Source organism: Curcuma longa, chromosome 1, assembly GCF_044706935.1.
Source record: "Curcuma longa cultivar G26 ecotype Majalengka, Jawa Barat chromosome 1, ITB_CL_G26_1.1, whole genome shotgun sequence".
Classification (NCBI taxonomy): Eukaryota; Viridiplantae; Streptophyta; class Magnoliopsida; order Zingiberales; family Zingiberaceae; genus Curcuma; species Curcuma longa.
This window is the reverse complement of record NC_133861.1, coordinates 1,218,136-1,233,967: the sequence shown is the minus strand read 5'-3', so window position 1 is coordinate 1,233,967 and position 15,832 is coordinate 1,218,136. Positions and strand designations below refer to the sequence as shown.

Here is a 15,832-nt window from a genome sequence, read left to right as displayed (position 1 = left end):
GTTGATATTAGAGTACTTTAGCAAAAGATGAAATCCGTCACTCCAACAGCTCCACATAGTCGGTCCTACGATTATCTGTGATGAGGTAAATCGAAAAGTTGCAGTTGACCACGACAGAGGAGAACATTGTCTCGACTTTATCAAGATTCGATCCTTGTCCACTTTCAGACAAAAATGACCTCATTGTTAGTTCTCAATTTTCCAATTAAGATGGAAGCCTAGCTAGGCATCATGCACTATGATTAACATCTCATGCTACAAACAAAGAAACCTCGTCAATCCATAGAAAAACTATACCTCTTGTAAAAAAAAGACCGACTAGATTCCAATCACAGACACGCTAATCACGCAAAGCAAACATTTAAAACAGGCCCGCAGATTTCATATATCGACCCATGGCAGTTAGAATCTGCATTAAATCTCCTCCCAAATTTAAGTCACTCATGTTGACTCTGAAAACGAAATTTAAAGTTAGGCGCAGAAATAAAGTAGTGCTGTGCCACTTCCAGATTGCCGTGGCCATTTCATTAATAATCACGAGATGAAGTTAAAGTTTGAGGTCCAATTGGGTTCGAGGAATTCACACTTTGACTCAGCTTTTAAGTTTTTTGTATCATAATTTAATACTGATGAATTGCATCTGCAACTGAAGGTGGATGGCAATTAGGCAGAGACAACCGACCTGATACAATAATCAAAAGCTAAGTGGAGTTCATCTAGGGATCCTGAAAACATGTCGGTAACTATATGCATGCTATCCACCACCACAGTCCTCAATATTTATATACCTGGTTTGCAGGTGAAGCCCCAGCTCAGATTCCGCAATGGTAGTATTTTTTTTTGGAAGAACAGAACAAAATCATAAAAATATATAGAGCAATTCGATGCTTAAAATAAGGAGGATGTATTCTTGAAGAAGGAGCTATTTTCTTGAACAAGTAGATGAGCACATGCTGAGGAAGGCTTTTGTGCTTCCCCATCATCCTACTTTTATTGTATACTTTCATAGAATTTGCAATCTTCTTCCTCCATTGTGTGCTTGGATTAGTTGATTAAAGAGGAGTGGAGATGAGGAAGGTCTGCCTGCCGCTGCTACTGGTGGTAATGGTGTGGATGGCAGCTGGTAATGGGGAGGCTCGCCTGAGGCCCGACTTCTACGGCTCTGCATGCTCCAATGTGGAGGGAATCGTACGGAAAGCCGTTCAGAGGAAGTTGAACCAGACGGTGGTGACGATTCCGGCGACTCTGCGCCTCTTCTTCCATGACTGCTTTGTTCAGGTAAGATGTCGTCTTGTTCGTGGGTTGGATTTGATAATCCAGTGGTTTGGGGGGTTCAAGGATTGGTTGCAGGGATGCGACGCGTCGGTGATGATCGCGTCGGCGAAAGACGACGCGGAGAAGGACGCGCCGGACAACCTCTCGCTCGCCGGCGATGGATTTGACACCGTGATCAAGGCCAAACAGGCGGTGGAGGCACAGTGCCCCGGCGTGGTTTCCTGCGCTGATATCCTCGCCATGGCCGCAAGAGATGTCGTCGTGCTTGTGAGTCGGACTCTTCTTGAATGGTGAAATAGAATTACTTGCGAGCGTTTTCTGTGGTGAAATTGATGATCGTTGATGGATTGATCGTAGTCCGGCGGTCCAAGCTTCACGGTGGAGCTCGGGCGGCGCGACGGCCTCATCTCGCGAGCCGCACTCGTCGCCGGCCACCTACCGGGCCCTGACTTCGACCTCGACCGCCTCGTCTCCCTCTTCCGGCTGAACAACCTCACGGCGAGGGACATGATCGCCCTCTCCGGCGGCCACACGGTGGGCTTCTCCCACTGCAGCCGCTTCGCCAGCCGCCTCTACTCCTTCAATTCCACCACCGCCGTCGACCCCTCCCTCAACGCCGCCTACGCCAAGGCCCTCATGCGCGCTTGCCCCCGCGACGTCGACCCCACCATCGCCGTCAACATGGACCTCTACACCCCCATCACCTTCGACAACGTCTACTACCGGAACCTGCTGGACGGCGAAGGCCTCTTCACCTCCGACGAGGTGTTGTTCGCGGACCGCCGGTCCAGGCCGACGGTGGAGCGGTTCGCGTCGGATCAGGCGGCGTTCTTCCGTGCCTTCTCGGCGGCCATGGTCAGGCTGGGGAGGCTGGGAGTGAAAACAGGTGGGCAGGGAGAGATCAGAAGAGACTGCACTGCCTTCAACAGCTGAAACGCAAGAATGAGAATCCGAGCAGCATGTCAATACAAAATTTTTGAGTACGTCTGTAATCAATCGATCACTTAGCCAACAGAGAATAAAATGAATTGATCATATTGTTGCTTGTCATACAAAAGTTGTGAATTTGATTGCTGTGTATTGGCTTTTTGGCATTTGTTCTTGTTCATAGTGATGATGAATGATCGATAGTGCTAGGTTGGCCTTTGTGTTACATTGTAGGTGCTCCTAGGCTTTTCTTCTTCAGATGTTGATGATTATCATGCCAAGTTGCTCTCACTCAATACGATCTACTTTTTCTTCTCCTCTTCATCTTTGTTTTTTTCTTTTTCCTTTCCTTTAATAGGTTGAAAATTAGCTTTGCAAAATCGTCAGGAGTAATTGACAAGCTCGACATTATCCTAAAACTTAAAGGACAAGCTATCTTCTTGAACAACACAGCCATATTCTAAATAAGGTGTTAGAAAAAAAAGCCACAAGAACTTTACATCTAAAAGTGCAAAGGTGGTTAGACAAGGTAGAAGTACTTAAACCTAAATAAATAAAAATAGAGCTCAAAATAGTAATATAATAATGCATACTATTTTGTAGTTCATAAATTTAAAATGATTAGTAGAATGATTGAATTGATTACTATGGAGTAGATTTGTTAAAGTGGGCAAGAATCGAATTTCGACGAAGTCAAGACAATGCCCTCCCCGTAATGGTCAACTGTAATTTCTCGATTTATCTTCTCACAAATAGTCGTAGAACTGACTATATAGAATCGCTGGATGGCAGATTTCATCTTTTGTTGAAATAAATTAAAAATAATTACTAATGTACAGTACAATTACTAAATTAAGAAATGAAATATTTTTTTAAAAAAATCTTTCTATATAAAAAAAAAAGATAAATTCTAATAACAAATTATAAATCTAACCGCGGTAAATTCTAATAAGAAAATTTAAAATCTGGGTGCACCAATATTGATTTATGTACAAAGGTTATAAATATAAAGAAGACTATTTTACTATTCAACTTGATTGTGATGATGATCCCATCAATTTGAGTGTTGATCAAGCATTATACGACCTTAAAATTCACCAAATGAATAATTCTAAAATGAGGAGCTAAACAAAAAGAAATACCTGAAATAATTTAAAAGATATGTTGGTTTAAGTTATCATACATAATTTTGGGATATTAAATATAGCCTAATATTATTTAGTTCAATTTATTTATTTAGAGGAAATAAACATAACAAGTTAACATTTACTATATTACCCTTAATTTAATTTATTTTTAAATTAAATTAAATTAAATTAATAATATTAATATTAATAATATTAAGGAGGATAATAAATTGATAATATATTTAAAAAATAAATATAATTTATTTATAATTTTTTAAATTTTAAAATAAATTTATATATTTTTAATAAAATAATTCATTAAAATAATTATTTTAATAAAGCAATCCATTAAATTAATAAATATAATTCTTTAATTTTATTTTTTAAAATTTAAAATAAATTTATATTATTTTAATAAAAATAATTTATTGAATTAATAAATATAATTTGTTAATTTTATTTTAATAAAATAATTCATTAAATTAATAAATTTAATTCAATAATTTTATTTTTTAATTTATAATAAATTTATATATATATATTAATAAAATAATTTATTAAATTAATAAATATAATTCATTAATTTTATTTTTTAAAATTTAAAATAAATTTATATATATTAATAAAATAATTTATTAAAATAATTCATTAAATTAATAAATAATAATTTATTAATTTTATTTTAAAATTTTAAAATAAATTATCTTTTTTAAATGTATAAGTATTTAAATTAAAATTTATTTAATTAATTAACTCGATTTCAATTAGATTTCAATCTACACTTCAATTAACTTAGTTTTAAAATGAAAGAATAATTATGAAAACAAACTTTATTAATTTCCGGAATCACAGAAAACCTTAGACTACCAAGGTAATCATATTCCCGAGTTATAATCTATTTGTTGATATGACAGTGATGTTGTATTACTTCAGAATCGATTATAATCTGAACCAAACAAAGTTATTGTTCATAACTTTGTACAGATAACCAAGGTTATCAATGATAACCCCAAATCAAACGCCCTCAAAGAATTTATTCTTTTAAAGAAAAAGACCAAGATGTGTAGTAGACTCATTAAATCATAATACAAACTTAAAAAACAGTGAAGGAATTGTATAAAAAATTTAACAAAGTGATTTAGTTATCAAATAGTTTCCAAATAATTAGTAGCAAATGTGTTTGCATAAAGACCACACCTGAACGTATGCTTAATATAGATATATAGATGATATGCTTACCCTGAGCAAGAATCGAAATAAATATAATAAGGGCAACCAAAGATATGTTGATAAAATATTTTGATGTGAAAGATATGAATTTGATGAATATGATATTAGGGATTAAAATACATTCAAATGAGTAGTTTTATCATAATATCACTATATTGAAAATGTGCTTTGAAAGTATAATACTTCAAATAGTCATATATTTAAAACACTTGTAGATTGAGGAGGAGAGGGAAAATAGTTAACCAACAAGTTGATATACTAGTGAGAGTACTGGGGCACCTCAAACATACAATAAGCTATGAATTACATTACCACTAGAAAGATACAATTATGCAAATTAGATATCAAATACAAAAGCCCTCATATTCATGCTTTTGACCTTCCTTACTACTTATCAGAAAGGGTATGTCAACATCTCAAAGAAGTTACTTGAAGACCGGCGACAATAAGTCGGTAATCTAAGTATATTATTGTACATGACTCACAGGGTAGATTCATCACAAATCCAGTCTATTGAACAGGATCAAGGGACTCATCCTTCCTAGTGTAGGTATGTGGATTCATCCTTCCCCATGGGAGGTATGTGTTGTACTTGTTCTTGTGTGATTATGACTATAAATCCATTGTCAAGCAGCGACATGATTGATAAACAAGCATTCTAGATCATTTAAACTAGTTGTATAATAGCCGAACAGATGTTTAGTTATCAAAATGAGTTGAGTTTTGACTAATCCACGCTCCACCTTTGTTCCATCAAGACATTTCATGCACAATTAAATCCAAAAAATAAGAGCACAAACATGCGAAAGGAAGCAAATTCGATGCATTGTTAAGGACAATTTAGCTCACTTCTACAAAACTAGGCAGTTTGAAAATAGTAAAAGAATTGAAACTTAGCCCCATGCTTTGTTTACTAAAGGTTCTGATACCATTTACTTGAAGCATGAAATTTTTTCAATCTTTGCAGATGAAGAAGCTCCTTCAGTACCTGAAAAGCTTTCCAGTTAGTCTTTCTAGCTAGTTTCTACATGTAGATTGATTCTGGTTTGACAACCAAACAATATGGCCTGGTTCCTTTGCCATTTCGACCTCTGGTCTAGTTCAAAACCTTAAGTTGCGACAATTTTGCAAATAAATGCACTGGCAGACATTCTATGAGTTTCGAAGTCTGAAGTACATGTAGACTCCATCAAGGAAGCAGCAAATTTGAATCAACGAAACTTCTGAAATTTTTGCTTGAAGTTTCATTTGACATTTACTTCATTACAAGAAGTTAAATGTGTACTTTATGACTTTAAACTACCTTGCTATATGTTAACTAAGAAAAGGTGGAGCACAAATGATATGTTAACTAGCAGGTAAAAGATAATTCAACCTCACATGGAATGTACATAATAAGCAAAATCAAAAGAAATCCTTGAATAATATTTGAAAATCATGGCTTGAACTTTAAGTTAGGATCATTAACCGACTCACACTATATAGGATAGACAGTATAGACCTTGAGATCCATTCATTGGTTACCAAGGGTTAAGTACTAAATTTATCACATATTATGTGGATCGTAAAAAATCTATCAGACATTTAAAATTTTACGATAAAAATATTAAGCTCTATTAAAGTTATTATCTAACTTACCTTTTTTCATTAATCTAGTGTTTAAGAGATGATTCATGATTGGTCCCCTAATAAAATAGTATTTCCATTCTACCTTAGCATGCAACTCAGAAATAAATTGTTAATCATATCAAGCTTCAACCTTAGTTCTATTAGTGCAACAATGATTTGTTTTGATGTATTTGGAAAAGCATTTAAGTTCAACTTGTCTCTTTGATGTGTGCATCAAGTGTGAAGGGACTTTGCAGAATGCACATGGAACTCTTGGAGTGTACTGACTCTCAAAAGGTTTGAGTCATTTTAATATTATAGTGGGATTGTTGGTTTGTTTGTAACAAGGTGAACTCAAAGGCAAGATGAACAATGGCATGGAACAAGCTCACGGACATTGGTGCATTTGAGGGACTAGTCCACAATACTAATCTTGAAACTCCTCCCAACAAGTGAATACATTGCTCAAAGGTCTCTAAAACCTTGGACAAGTGAAAGTTCCTTAGGAATCTCTTTCTTACTTAGTTTTACATTCATTAATCTACAAAGATAAGAGTGAACACTTGTAAACATTACCGGAAAGGATTGTAAGAAGTTTGTCACATTAGCTCTAATCTTTGTGAGGGTGATGCACTAGATGCATCATAGGACATGCTTTAAGAGTGGGGTTTTAGAACCAACGATTGTTATGTTTATATTTCCATTACATATTCTTGATTCAAATAACATACATTAGCACACGCTTATTAAATCATTTCATTGTTTTGTGTTTGAGCATGAATTTCAACTTAGGTGAACCGACTATACATCCTCTCCTTGTCCCTCTCCCTATTTAGTTAGGGACAAGCATGCCATAAAAATCCTACAATTTCTTCTCTCATACTCTACCTCATTGTACTCTCTTTGTTACAACCTCATCAATGTCATAATGTCAAAGTGCTCCACCCATTGTTATTAACAATGGAAGAACACCTCCCATTGCATATACCTTCTCTAATTCCCCATCTCCTCGCTGAGCCGCTATCGATGACACACCCATTGAGGGAGGCCGTTCTAAAGCACTATTGAGAATGAAGAGTGGGTAGTCATGTGAGGTGAGCCCACTGAATTGGTCCTTTGAAACAGAAACAAAGAAAGGGGGAACAAAAAGAACAGCTACCTTTTGAAGGTAAACAATGGTTTCCACCAAAGATCAGTTGCGGCTTGCTAAGGAGGAGCCATCTCCTCTCTAATTACAAAGGGCTCAATGGTGGAAAAGAATAAAAGAGATAGGTTGGGTTGAGCTCAGCAACAGAGAAATTGGTTGTGGAGCTCTAATACCAATTGTCACGACAGCATAAATGTCAGAATCCATTCATTAGCTTATCAAGCTCATCCACTGACCCAAAATGCTTAAATAAGTTAATAATGGCTAACTCATCTAAACTTATAGAACTCCTCTATCAGTCTACTCAACATGAGAGAATAATTGGGGTAAAATGATTTATTTGAAATGAGTTAGCTTGCTGAGAAGAAATAAGTTATGTTACTAGGTGATGCAAATATTTAATAGTAGATTGATGGATTAAAATATAACACATGAAAAATTTATTAACTTTAACAAAATATGGATAATTCTAACAAATATTGATTCGCTTAAACTTAACTATGTGGCAGATTTGGTAACCAGTGCATTCATAATAGAGCTTAACACTAAGGTTCATTTCATGTTTGAATCATAAAGTGGTCAATTCATACTCTATGTTTGAAGCACTTTATTGGTACAATGAGTAAAGAATGCCACTATGCGTATTTCCATAGAAGATTAAACTACCAGAATAAGCAAGCAATGCATCTGTTTGCCATTTTCCTTATAGAATAACTGAATAGAGTATTCACAACAGATATATTGTCGAACAGGATGAAACTCTAACTTACAGACCTTGATATAAACAACACAATAAGTTGCATGCCCAGATATCTAGCTCTGCATGCCAACATCAAAAGCTAATAGCGCTGGAATCCTACACCAGAAAGAAAATTCATATCAATGAACTGAAATAGAGAAGTAATCCCAGAATTGAATCTGAAAATGAAGATTGCAGGTCAAGGAGAAGGAAGAGGGAGTAACCAATCATCCAGTTGCTACTGTGACTGAATCCTCTGTATCATTGTTCTTCTAAATACAAATCAAAGACACAGACGAAACGAACCAATTAATCAAGCTAACATGGAATACAAGTTTCATTCTATTGGATCATCATATCTTTCTTGAGATCTTCCGGAGCTTATTCGGACTCTTGCGAATCATCTTTGGTAGAGAAGGCCTGCTGCTGCTCCGGCTGCTGAAATTGATCGCTCTCTCTAGAACTAGCTGCCCCCCTTGCATGCCCAATTTGCGAGTAGAACTGGTTCAAGGTCTGCGGGTTGAGCACTCCGACATGCCCCTCCTGGGATAGGCCGAGCTCTAATCCGGGCACCTGCTGCCAGTGGGCGGTCAGCATCGACACAAAGCTCATTGTGCCCATGTCGTTGCCAGGCAAGTGCAGGCCATGCAAGGCTGCTTTGGGTGTAAAGCTGCTCATCGAACCATTGCCGCTGGCGGCAGTGGCAGTCCCAAGTCTCGAATTTGACTCCGTCATCTGCCCAGAGTGGAACAGTCCACTTTCGAGGGCACCAGGAGGAAGCAGCAAGCTCGGTAGGGGTCGGGTGAAGTTAGCAGACCCCAGCATGGTCCAAGGGGCGGACGCAGCCTCCTGCCCTATCTCACCGAGCTTGGGCTGGATGTTTGTAGCGGCGGCAGCAGGGCGGGAGATAGGACCGGAGGAGGTGAGTGCGGAGGCTGGGATCGTGCCTGTGCCGGTGGCAGCGATAATGGAGGGCTCCGCCTGCTGGAGGAGCCACTGTATAGTCTCGCCGTCGGACTTGTGCCCCAATTCTCTGGTAAGCTGGAAGATCCTGGCGGCGCAGAGCGCGGGCATCCGAACCCTTCTTCCCCGGCCCTCTACCTTGGTATGGCGGTCCTTTTTGGAACTCCGATTCGGCACAAGTTGCTTCCTTTGCCCATCTTTCTCAGCCGCCACGACCGCGGAAGACAAAAGATCTCTGCTTTCTGACACAGCAGGGCTTGGATCTCTCTTATGGGTCGCGGACAGGCCCAGTGCCTGCTGGAACTTGAGGATCTCTTCAGGTAGTCTGGACGATTCCATCAACACAGATAGAGAAGAAGAAGAGGAAAGCAGAGATTTTGAAGGCGAGAAGGCAAGCCCGTGGGAAGGAGGAAGCGATACAAAACGATCAAGCACAGATCAAAATCAAGATTCCCAGCTTTCCAGGTTACTATTCCGCTCTGTCTTGTCTGACGCCCTCTGCTTTCTTCGTCTTTTGTACTTGACAGTCAACAGCGTTGCGAAGGACGGGATTTAATGGGGATTTGGATGCATGCATTCCATGCAGCAGCAGCAGAGGAAAGTAAAGTCTGTATAAATGATAAACCGGGAAGGGGAAAGGGAATATAATAGTTTCCGTATTTGGCAATGGAGTTTTGGAATTCGAGATTGTGATTTGCAGGAGATTTAGTGTCTTCCTTAAAATTCATGACTGTCCTTTTCATGAGAGTGCGTGCTAATGTTGTTGCGTTGAGACATGAGAGAGTTCACACTGGTTGCTATCCGTCTGACTCCTGAAGGCGACAATGAACAGATGCTTGTCCTTTTCACTTTTGCATTTGCCTTTTGCCTTTGCCTTTGCCTTTCTCTTTGCCAGTCATTATTTCTCTGAGCAGGCAAGGCAATGTTTTCCTTCACTCCCAAGGGAGGGAAAGCAAACAAATGCTCTGCTCCTATTCCTATAGATGTTGAATCTTGTGTCGTCCATTCGAAGCATCAAACTCCTGTCTTGCCCGACTCGACGTGGCAGGGTAGGTCAACAGATCGTCCGACCTGGCCGATCTCGGGGTCCATGGTCAAGGTGGTTTTAGGAACCTAGGCCCAGTCATCCAGGAGCGATCCGTCTGATCCGTTCACATAAACCCGCTTACCCGGACTGTTGGGTCTAGCAGTCCGCTTACCCGGCCGAAGCATGGCAAAGGCTAAACCCGGGTAGACATTCCCCTCCATTATCAACACACTGGTCCTTTGCCAACCAGCCTACCTGACTTACCCATACTCATCACTTGCCCGGCCTGCACGGGCCTTTACTCTGCCTACCCGAGTCAGCTTGGTTACGGTCAGTCCCGGGTATGTATATCACTACCCGATCATTTCCCGGGATACCCATCGATTAGCCTGTTCTAGGCTTGCTCAGTCCGCTCAGTTCATTCAGGTCATTCAGTTGCCCGGCTATCCCGCTATGACACACAGTTTACCCGGCCAATCCTCACTATGGTTGGTCCCGGGTAACCCGCCTAGTCTTGCCGTCAGCAATCAGCTCACTCAGACTACTCAGTCTACTTGGTCTGCTCGACCATCCACTCCGCTCATCTTACCTGGATAATCCCGGCCATCGCCGGCCCCGGGCACCCTCCTCCCACTCCGACATCAATCCCGGCTCAAGTCCTCCTAACATACAAATGTAATATAGACAATCAAGCGTGTGAACTGCCGTGCAGGGGAAAGGCTATAGTCATGTCTCCACGCTTCACCTCGTCATTGCTGCCACTTTCCTACTTACAGCTAAACGACAAAGGTGACGTACAGCATCACACCGCAGAGCAGTTATAGGCGTATCGTCCCTGTTTCCTAGATGCCACCCTACTGGCGCAGGTGTCAGCCACGTCCAAGTTCTGTCCCCCCGGATACCGCCATAGCCTGCTCCCCTGACAGATGGAATGTTCGTCCTCGTAGGTATATCAGTTCCCATGCAGGTATCAGCTCTCTCTCCGAACTCTTGCATTCTCACAACTACTACTGCTACTTTCTCTTCTTTCATCTTCATCGGAAACTGACTTGAGCGTCGGAGTGGTCTGCCGGGACTCCCCGACACCAGCTAATCCGTTCGTTCGTGGTGATCTCGCAGGTCTCCCTCCTACCAGGGCCCGCACCGGCTGAGGTGACATCTTCTTGACCGGTGGGTTGATTGTCGTCGATTTTTGGCCAGAACAAATTGGCGCTGTCTGTGGGAACTCTGAGCTGAACGTCACGATGGTCACCACTAGACGCACCACCGACAACCGCGAGCCCGAGGAGGAACTGAACCCTATAGCTCACAACCCTGGGGGCCTCATCACGATGTCACGCGAAAATCTCCGGTTGGTCATCCAAGACCTGTTGGACACGATGCCAGAACGCGCTCAACCACCGCTTCCTCCTGCGCCCGCTGCTAACGTCCCCTTTGGAGCCCAGAGGCCTTCTCCAGTGGAGGAGGTCTTGCTCCCAATGGATTCCACTAACCGATGTGGGGCCTCTACAGAAGCGGACTCGCAAGGATCCCATGCTGGAGGGGATCGACGCGACGACCGCAAAGGCAAAGCCCCCATGGCTTCCCCAGTGACTCCCCCCGTGGGGTTACACAAGAACCCCTTTTCCAAGGAGATCCTGGAACAAGAACTGCCCCGGCGTTTCAAGACAACGCCAATGGGAGAATACAATGGGTCCACTGACCCTGAGGACCACCTTTGCCGGTTCGAGAACGCATCTCTACTCCATCAGTACCCTGATGGAGTTAAGTGCCGTGTTTTTCTCAATACCCTCTCCGGATCAGCGCAGCATTGGTTCAACCGACTGCCGCCCGCCTCTATTCACTCCTTCGAGGAGTTCAAGGAAGTCTTCTTACATCAATTCTCTAGCTCTAAGAAATACCAGAAGACTCCTCTTACCCTTTTTACGATGAAGAAAAATCCAGGGAAACCCTGCGGGAATACCTTCATCGCTTCAACAAAGCTGTGTGGGATGTACCCTCAACCTCCTCGGACATCCTCACCAGCACCTTGACCCAGGGCCTGCAAGATGGGGACTTCTTCCGCTCCTTGGTGAAGAAGCCACCTCCCAGTTATCCTAAACTACTGGAGCGCGCCAACAAGTACATACATTTGGAGGAGACCCAGCTCGCTCGACGAAGCGACACCGGCTCCGCTCCACCTGCCGACAGGAGGCCAGCCCCAGCGCCTCCTCGACGAGAGGCTCGACGGGAAGCTCCGCCGAGACCTCTCCCACATCCTCCACCGCGACGCGAGGAGCGCGTCGTCCAAGCGGTGGATACATTCCCCATCCCAGGGGAGTACGGGAATCCAGCCAGGAGTGGTCAACCGACCCGCTTCTGTGCTTACCACCAATCCACCGCCCATAGTACTCAAGACTGCCGAGTATTGGCCTAGGAGATCAACCGGGTCATCATGGAGAGGCAGCAGGCGATGGCTACCCTGCAGCCAGGCGGGAGGCGCTTGCCGGGGAATTTTGGTTGGAGGGGTGACCAAGCCCGGCGGGGAGTACCAAGACATCCTGGTCCCGATCCTCGGCTGGAACCGAGGGCAGAACGACGGTCACCCCCTAGAGGTGATCGATTCCCGGCGCGCGACGACCAACGGCGTGAGCGCACGCCGCCTCCCGAACCAGCCTACGAAGATCACCGGGACCCTCGGGATAACCAGAATAACATGCCCCACCGAGGGGCAATCAACATGATAGCCGGAGGCCCTACCGACGGTGATTCCAACCGAGCTCGCAAAGCTTATGGCCGTCGGCTGGAGACATACAGCATCGGCTCTAGCTCAGCACAAGCCCACGACCCTTCCATTCAGTTTGGGCCCCAAGACTTGGAGGGAGTATCCCTTCTCCATGATGACGCTCTAGTCATCTGAGCCACTATCGCCAACTACGATGTGGCTCGCATTTTTGTTGATACCGGTAGCTCGGTCAACGTCCTATACAAGGACGCCTTCGACCGGATGCAAATAGACAGGGATCAGTTGCAGCCCATGGCGACTTCCCTGTTCGGCTTCTCCGGGCATGAAGTCCGACCTCTTGGGCAGATCCAACTTCCCTTGTCCCTAGGGGAGGAGCCCTTGAGAAGAACCCGCAGCATCCTTTTCACGGTGGTGGACGCTCCGTCCGCCTACAATGTCATCCTGGGCAGGCTAGCCCTCAGTTCTTTCGAGGCGGTCGTGTCCACCTTCCACCAGAAGATCAAATTCCCTGTTCTAGGGCCAAGTCGGCTCTGTAAGTGGGGATCAAGGCATGGCCAGGAGCTGCTACATCGACATGGTCCAGACGGACCTCAGGGCAGCAAAGAGGAAGCCAGCTGCCGAAGTACAGGCGATGCAAGAAACGGACCCTGCTCGGACACTCCCGGATAAGGTCAGTATTCAGATTGTCCCTGATCATCCTGACAGGGTCACCCAGATAGCTGCCGACTTACCTGACGAGCTAAGGGAGAAGCTCGTCGATTGCCTGACCCAGAACAACGACATCTTTGCCTGGTCCACCGCGAAAATCACGGGAGTGTCCCCAGACGTCATGGAACACCGACTCAACACCCTCCTCGACGTGCGGCCGGTCCGATAGAAGAGGCGACACTTCTCCACCGAGCAAGACAAGATCATCCGGGAGGAGATCAACAAGCTGCGGCAAGCTGGCCAAATCAGGGAAGTGCAGTTCCCTACCTAGTTGGCCAATGTAGTCCTTATGCCTAAACCCGGGGGCAAATGGCGCGTTTGCGTCGATTTTCGAGACCTCAACAAGGCATGCCCCAAGGACTGTTATCCCCTTCCCCGGATTGATCAGCTGGTGGATTCAACTTCCGGGTATGAACTCGTATGCATGATGGATGCCTACCAAGGCTACCATCAAATTCCTCTGGCCCGGGAGGATCAAGAGAAGGTTAGTTTCGTTACCTCCGACGGCACCTTCTGTTACACTGTCATGCCATTTGGGTTGAAGAACGCAGGGGCTACCTACCAGCATCTCATGGACCGAGTCTTCAAGCAGCAGCTTGGCCGCAACGTAGAGGTCTACGTTGATGATATCTTGATTAAATCAGAGAAAGCCGCTCGACTTACGGATGACATCAATGAAACCTTCAACACACTGCGGCAATATGGCCTCAAGCTAAATCCTAACAAGTGCCTGTTCGGCGTCAAGGGTGGCTGTTTCCTGGGCTACATCGTCACCGAACGAGGGATTGAAGCCAACCCTGAGAAGGTCCGGGCACTGAAGGACATGACTTCTCCCAAAAGCACTAAGGAGGTTCAGAGGCTGGTGGGAAGGATCACTGCGCTGTCCCGGTTCATCTCCCACTCGGCAGCAAGGAGTCTGCTTTTCTTCAAGATCTTGTGGCGAGCTACCCGATTCTCCTGGGACGAGAAGTGTGAGCAGGCTTTCATGGAGCTGAAGCAATACCTGACTGAGTTACCTGTATTAGCTAAGCCTATCTCACACGAACCTCTGTGGGTATACTTGTCTGCCTCTGAGGAAGCCCTGGGGTCCGTACTGGTCAAACAAGAAGACCAAGTCCAGCGTCTTGTATACTTTGCCAGTCATATATTAAAAGATGCTGAACTTCGCTACTCCTCACTAGAAAAGCTGGCATTGGCTCTCACATTGATGGCTTGTAAACTGCGGCCGTACTTCTTGTCTCACCCGATCACGGTGCTCACCAACAGTAACCTTGGTCGGGTCCTCCTAAATCCAGATTCTTCAGGGCGCTTGGTCAAATGGACGACTGAGTTGAGCGAGTATGACATTCAATATCAGCCTAGAACAGCCATCAAGGCACAAGCCCTTGCTGACTTCTTGACGGAAGTAACTGGGCAGGATACTACGGGAGTGTGGAAGGTCTTCGTCGACGGTTCATCTACCAAGGGCGGTAGCGGAGTGGGAGTCCTACTATGCTCCCCTCGTGGTGACACACTACAACTTGCTGTCAAACTTCATTTTCGGGCTACCAATAACGAAGCTGAATACGAAGCTGTCTTAGCCGGATTGCAAGCGGCCAAACACTTGGGCGCCCAGCGAAGTCATCATTCACTCTGATTCTCAGTTGGTGGACCAGCAAACAAAGGGCACTTTTGAAGTCCGCAATGATCGCCTAAAGCGTTACACCGAAGCCGTGGAGAAGCTGAAGTCCGAATTTCAAGAAGTTACATTGCAAAAGATCCCTCGGACTGATAACCAGAGAGCTGATGATTTGGCTAAATTGGCAAGCTCCTTATCTACCTGGGAGCTAGAAGAACCGACCATTCAAGAACTGTTGATTGCACAAGTGGATCAGGTGTCCCGGGCTGACGAACCAGAGATTGGAGAACGTCAATCCTCGCCTTTCTGAAGAAAGGGGTTCTACCTGATGACCTAGAGCAAGCACGGACGATCAAAAGGAGAGCTGCCCGGTTTGTCCTCATTGGGGACACACTCTACAAAAGAGCATTTAATGCTTGGGACCGGATGAAGCTGACTATGTCCTGAGGGAAATACATCAGGGGTGCTGTGGCAACCATATCTGGAGGGCGAACTCTAGTCCGCAAGACCTTACTTGCCGGATACTTTTGGCCGACCATGCAAGGTGACGCAGCCCAGCTAGTCCGTAGCTGCCTCAGTTGCCAGAAGCACCAAACATTATCTCACCAGCCAACGGAACCTCTGAAGACCTCCACTGTTTCTTGCCCCTTTGATCAATGGGGAATGGATATCATCGGACCTTTCCCCGTTGGTCCCGGACAGAAGAAATTCTTATTGGTGGCGGTCGACTACTTCTCT

At 44.1% G+C, this 15,832-nt stretch overlaps 2 protein-coding genes across 3 annotated transcripts; one reads left to right on the top strand and one right to left on the bottom strand.

Annotated features, from left to right (window-relative positions):
• The first annotated feature begins 733 nt into the window (after nt 1–733).
• On the top strand, nt 734–2,354 carry LOC141841770 (peroxidase 73-like). 2 transcript variants are annotated; one of them, XM_074729974.1, is made up of 4 exons: nt 734–769; nt 1,135–1,278; nt 1,351–1,542; nt 1,633–2,354. In XM_074729974.1, exons 1-4 carry the CDS (start codon nt 734–736, stop codon nt 2,206–2,208), a joined length of 948 nt encoding a protein of 315 aa, XP_074586075.1. In that variant the 3' UTR covers nt 2,209–2,354. The 2 variants fall into 2 exon arrangements, with proteins under 2 accessions (XP_074586075.1, XP_074586068.1); XM_074729967.1 differs by lacking the exon at nt 734–769 and having other exon boundaries at nt 1,029–1,278.
• Nucleotides 2,355–8,071: 5,717 nt separating this feature from the next.
• Nucleotides 8,072–9,471, bottom strand: LOC141841051 (transcription factor TCP20-like). The gene has a single exon (XM_074729179.1). The coding sequence runs from the start codon at nt 9,353–9,355 to the stop codon at nt 8,435–8,437; it is 921 nt and encodes a 306-aa protein (XP_074585280.1). The 5' UTR covers nt 9,356–9,471; the 3' UTR covers nt 8,072–8,434.
• Between the last annotated feature and the right edge of the window lie 6,361 nt (nt 9,472–15,832).

Bases quoted from the DNA above. Each gene is read 5' to 3' on its own strand.
- LOC141841770 (XM_074729967.1), top strand. From the start codon at position 1,069: ATGAGGAAGGTCTGCCTGCCGCTGCTACTGGTGGTAATGGTGTGGATG. The intron at 1,279-1,350 runs GTAAGATGTCGT...GATTGGTTGCAG, and splicing joins TCCATGACTGCTTTGTTCAG to GGATGCGACGCGTCGGTGAT. The intron at 1,543-1,632 runs GTGAGTCGGACT...GATTGATCGTAG, and splicing joins CAAGAGATGTCGTCGTGCTT to TCCGGCGGTCCAAGCTTCAC.
- LOC141841051 (XM_074729179.1), bottom strand. From the start codon at position 9,355: ATGGAATCGTCCAGACTACCTGAAGAGATCCTCAAGTTCCAGCAGGCA.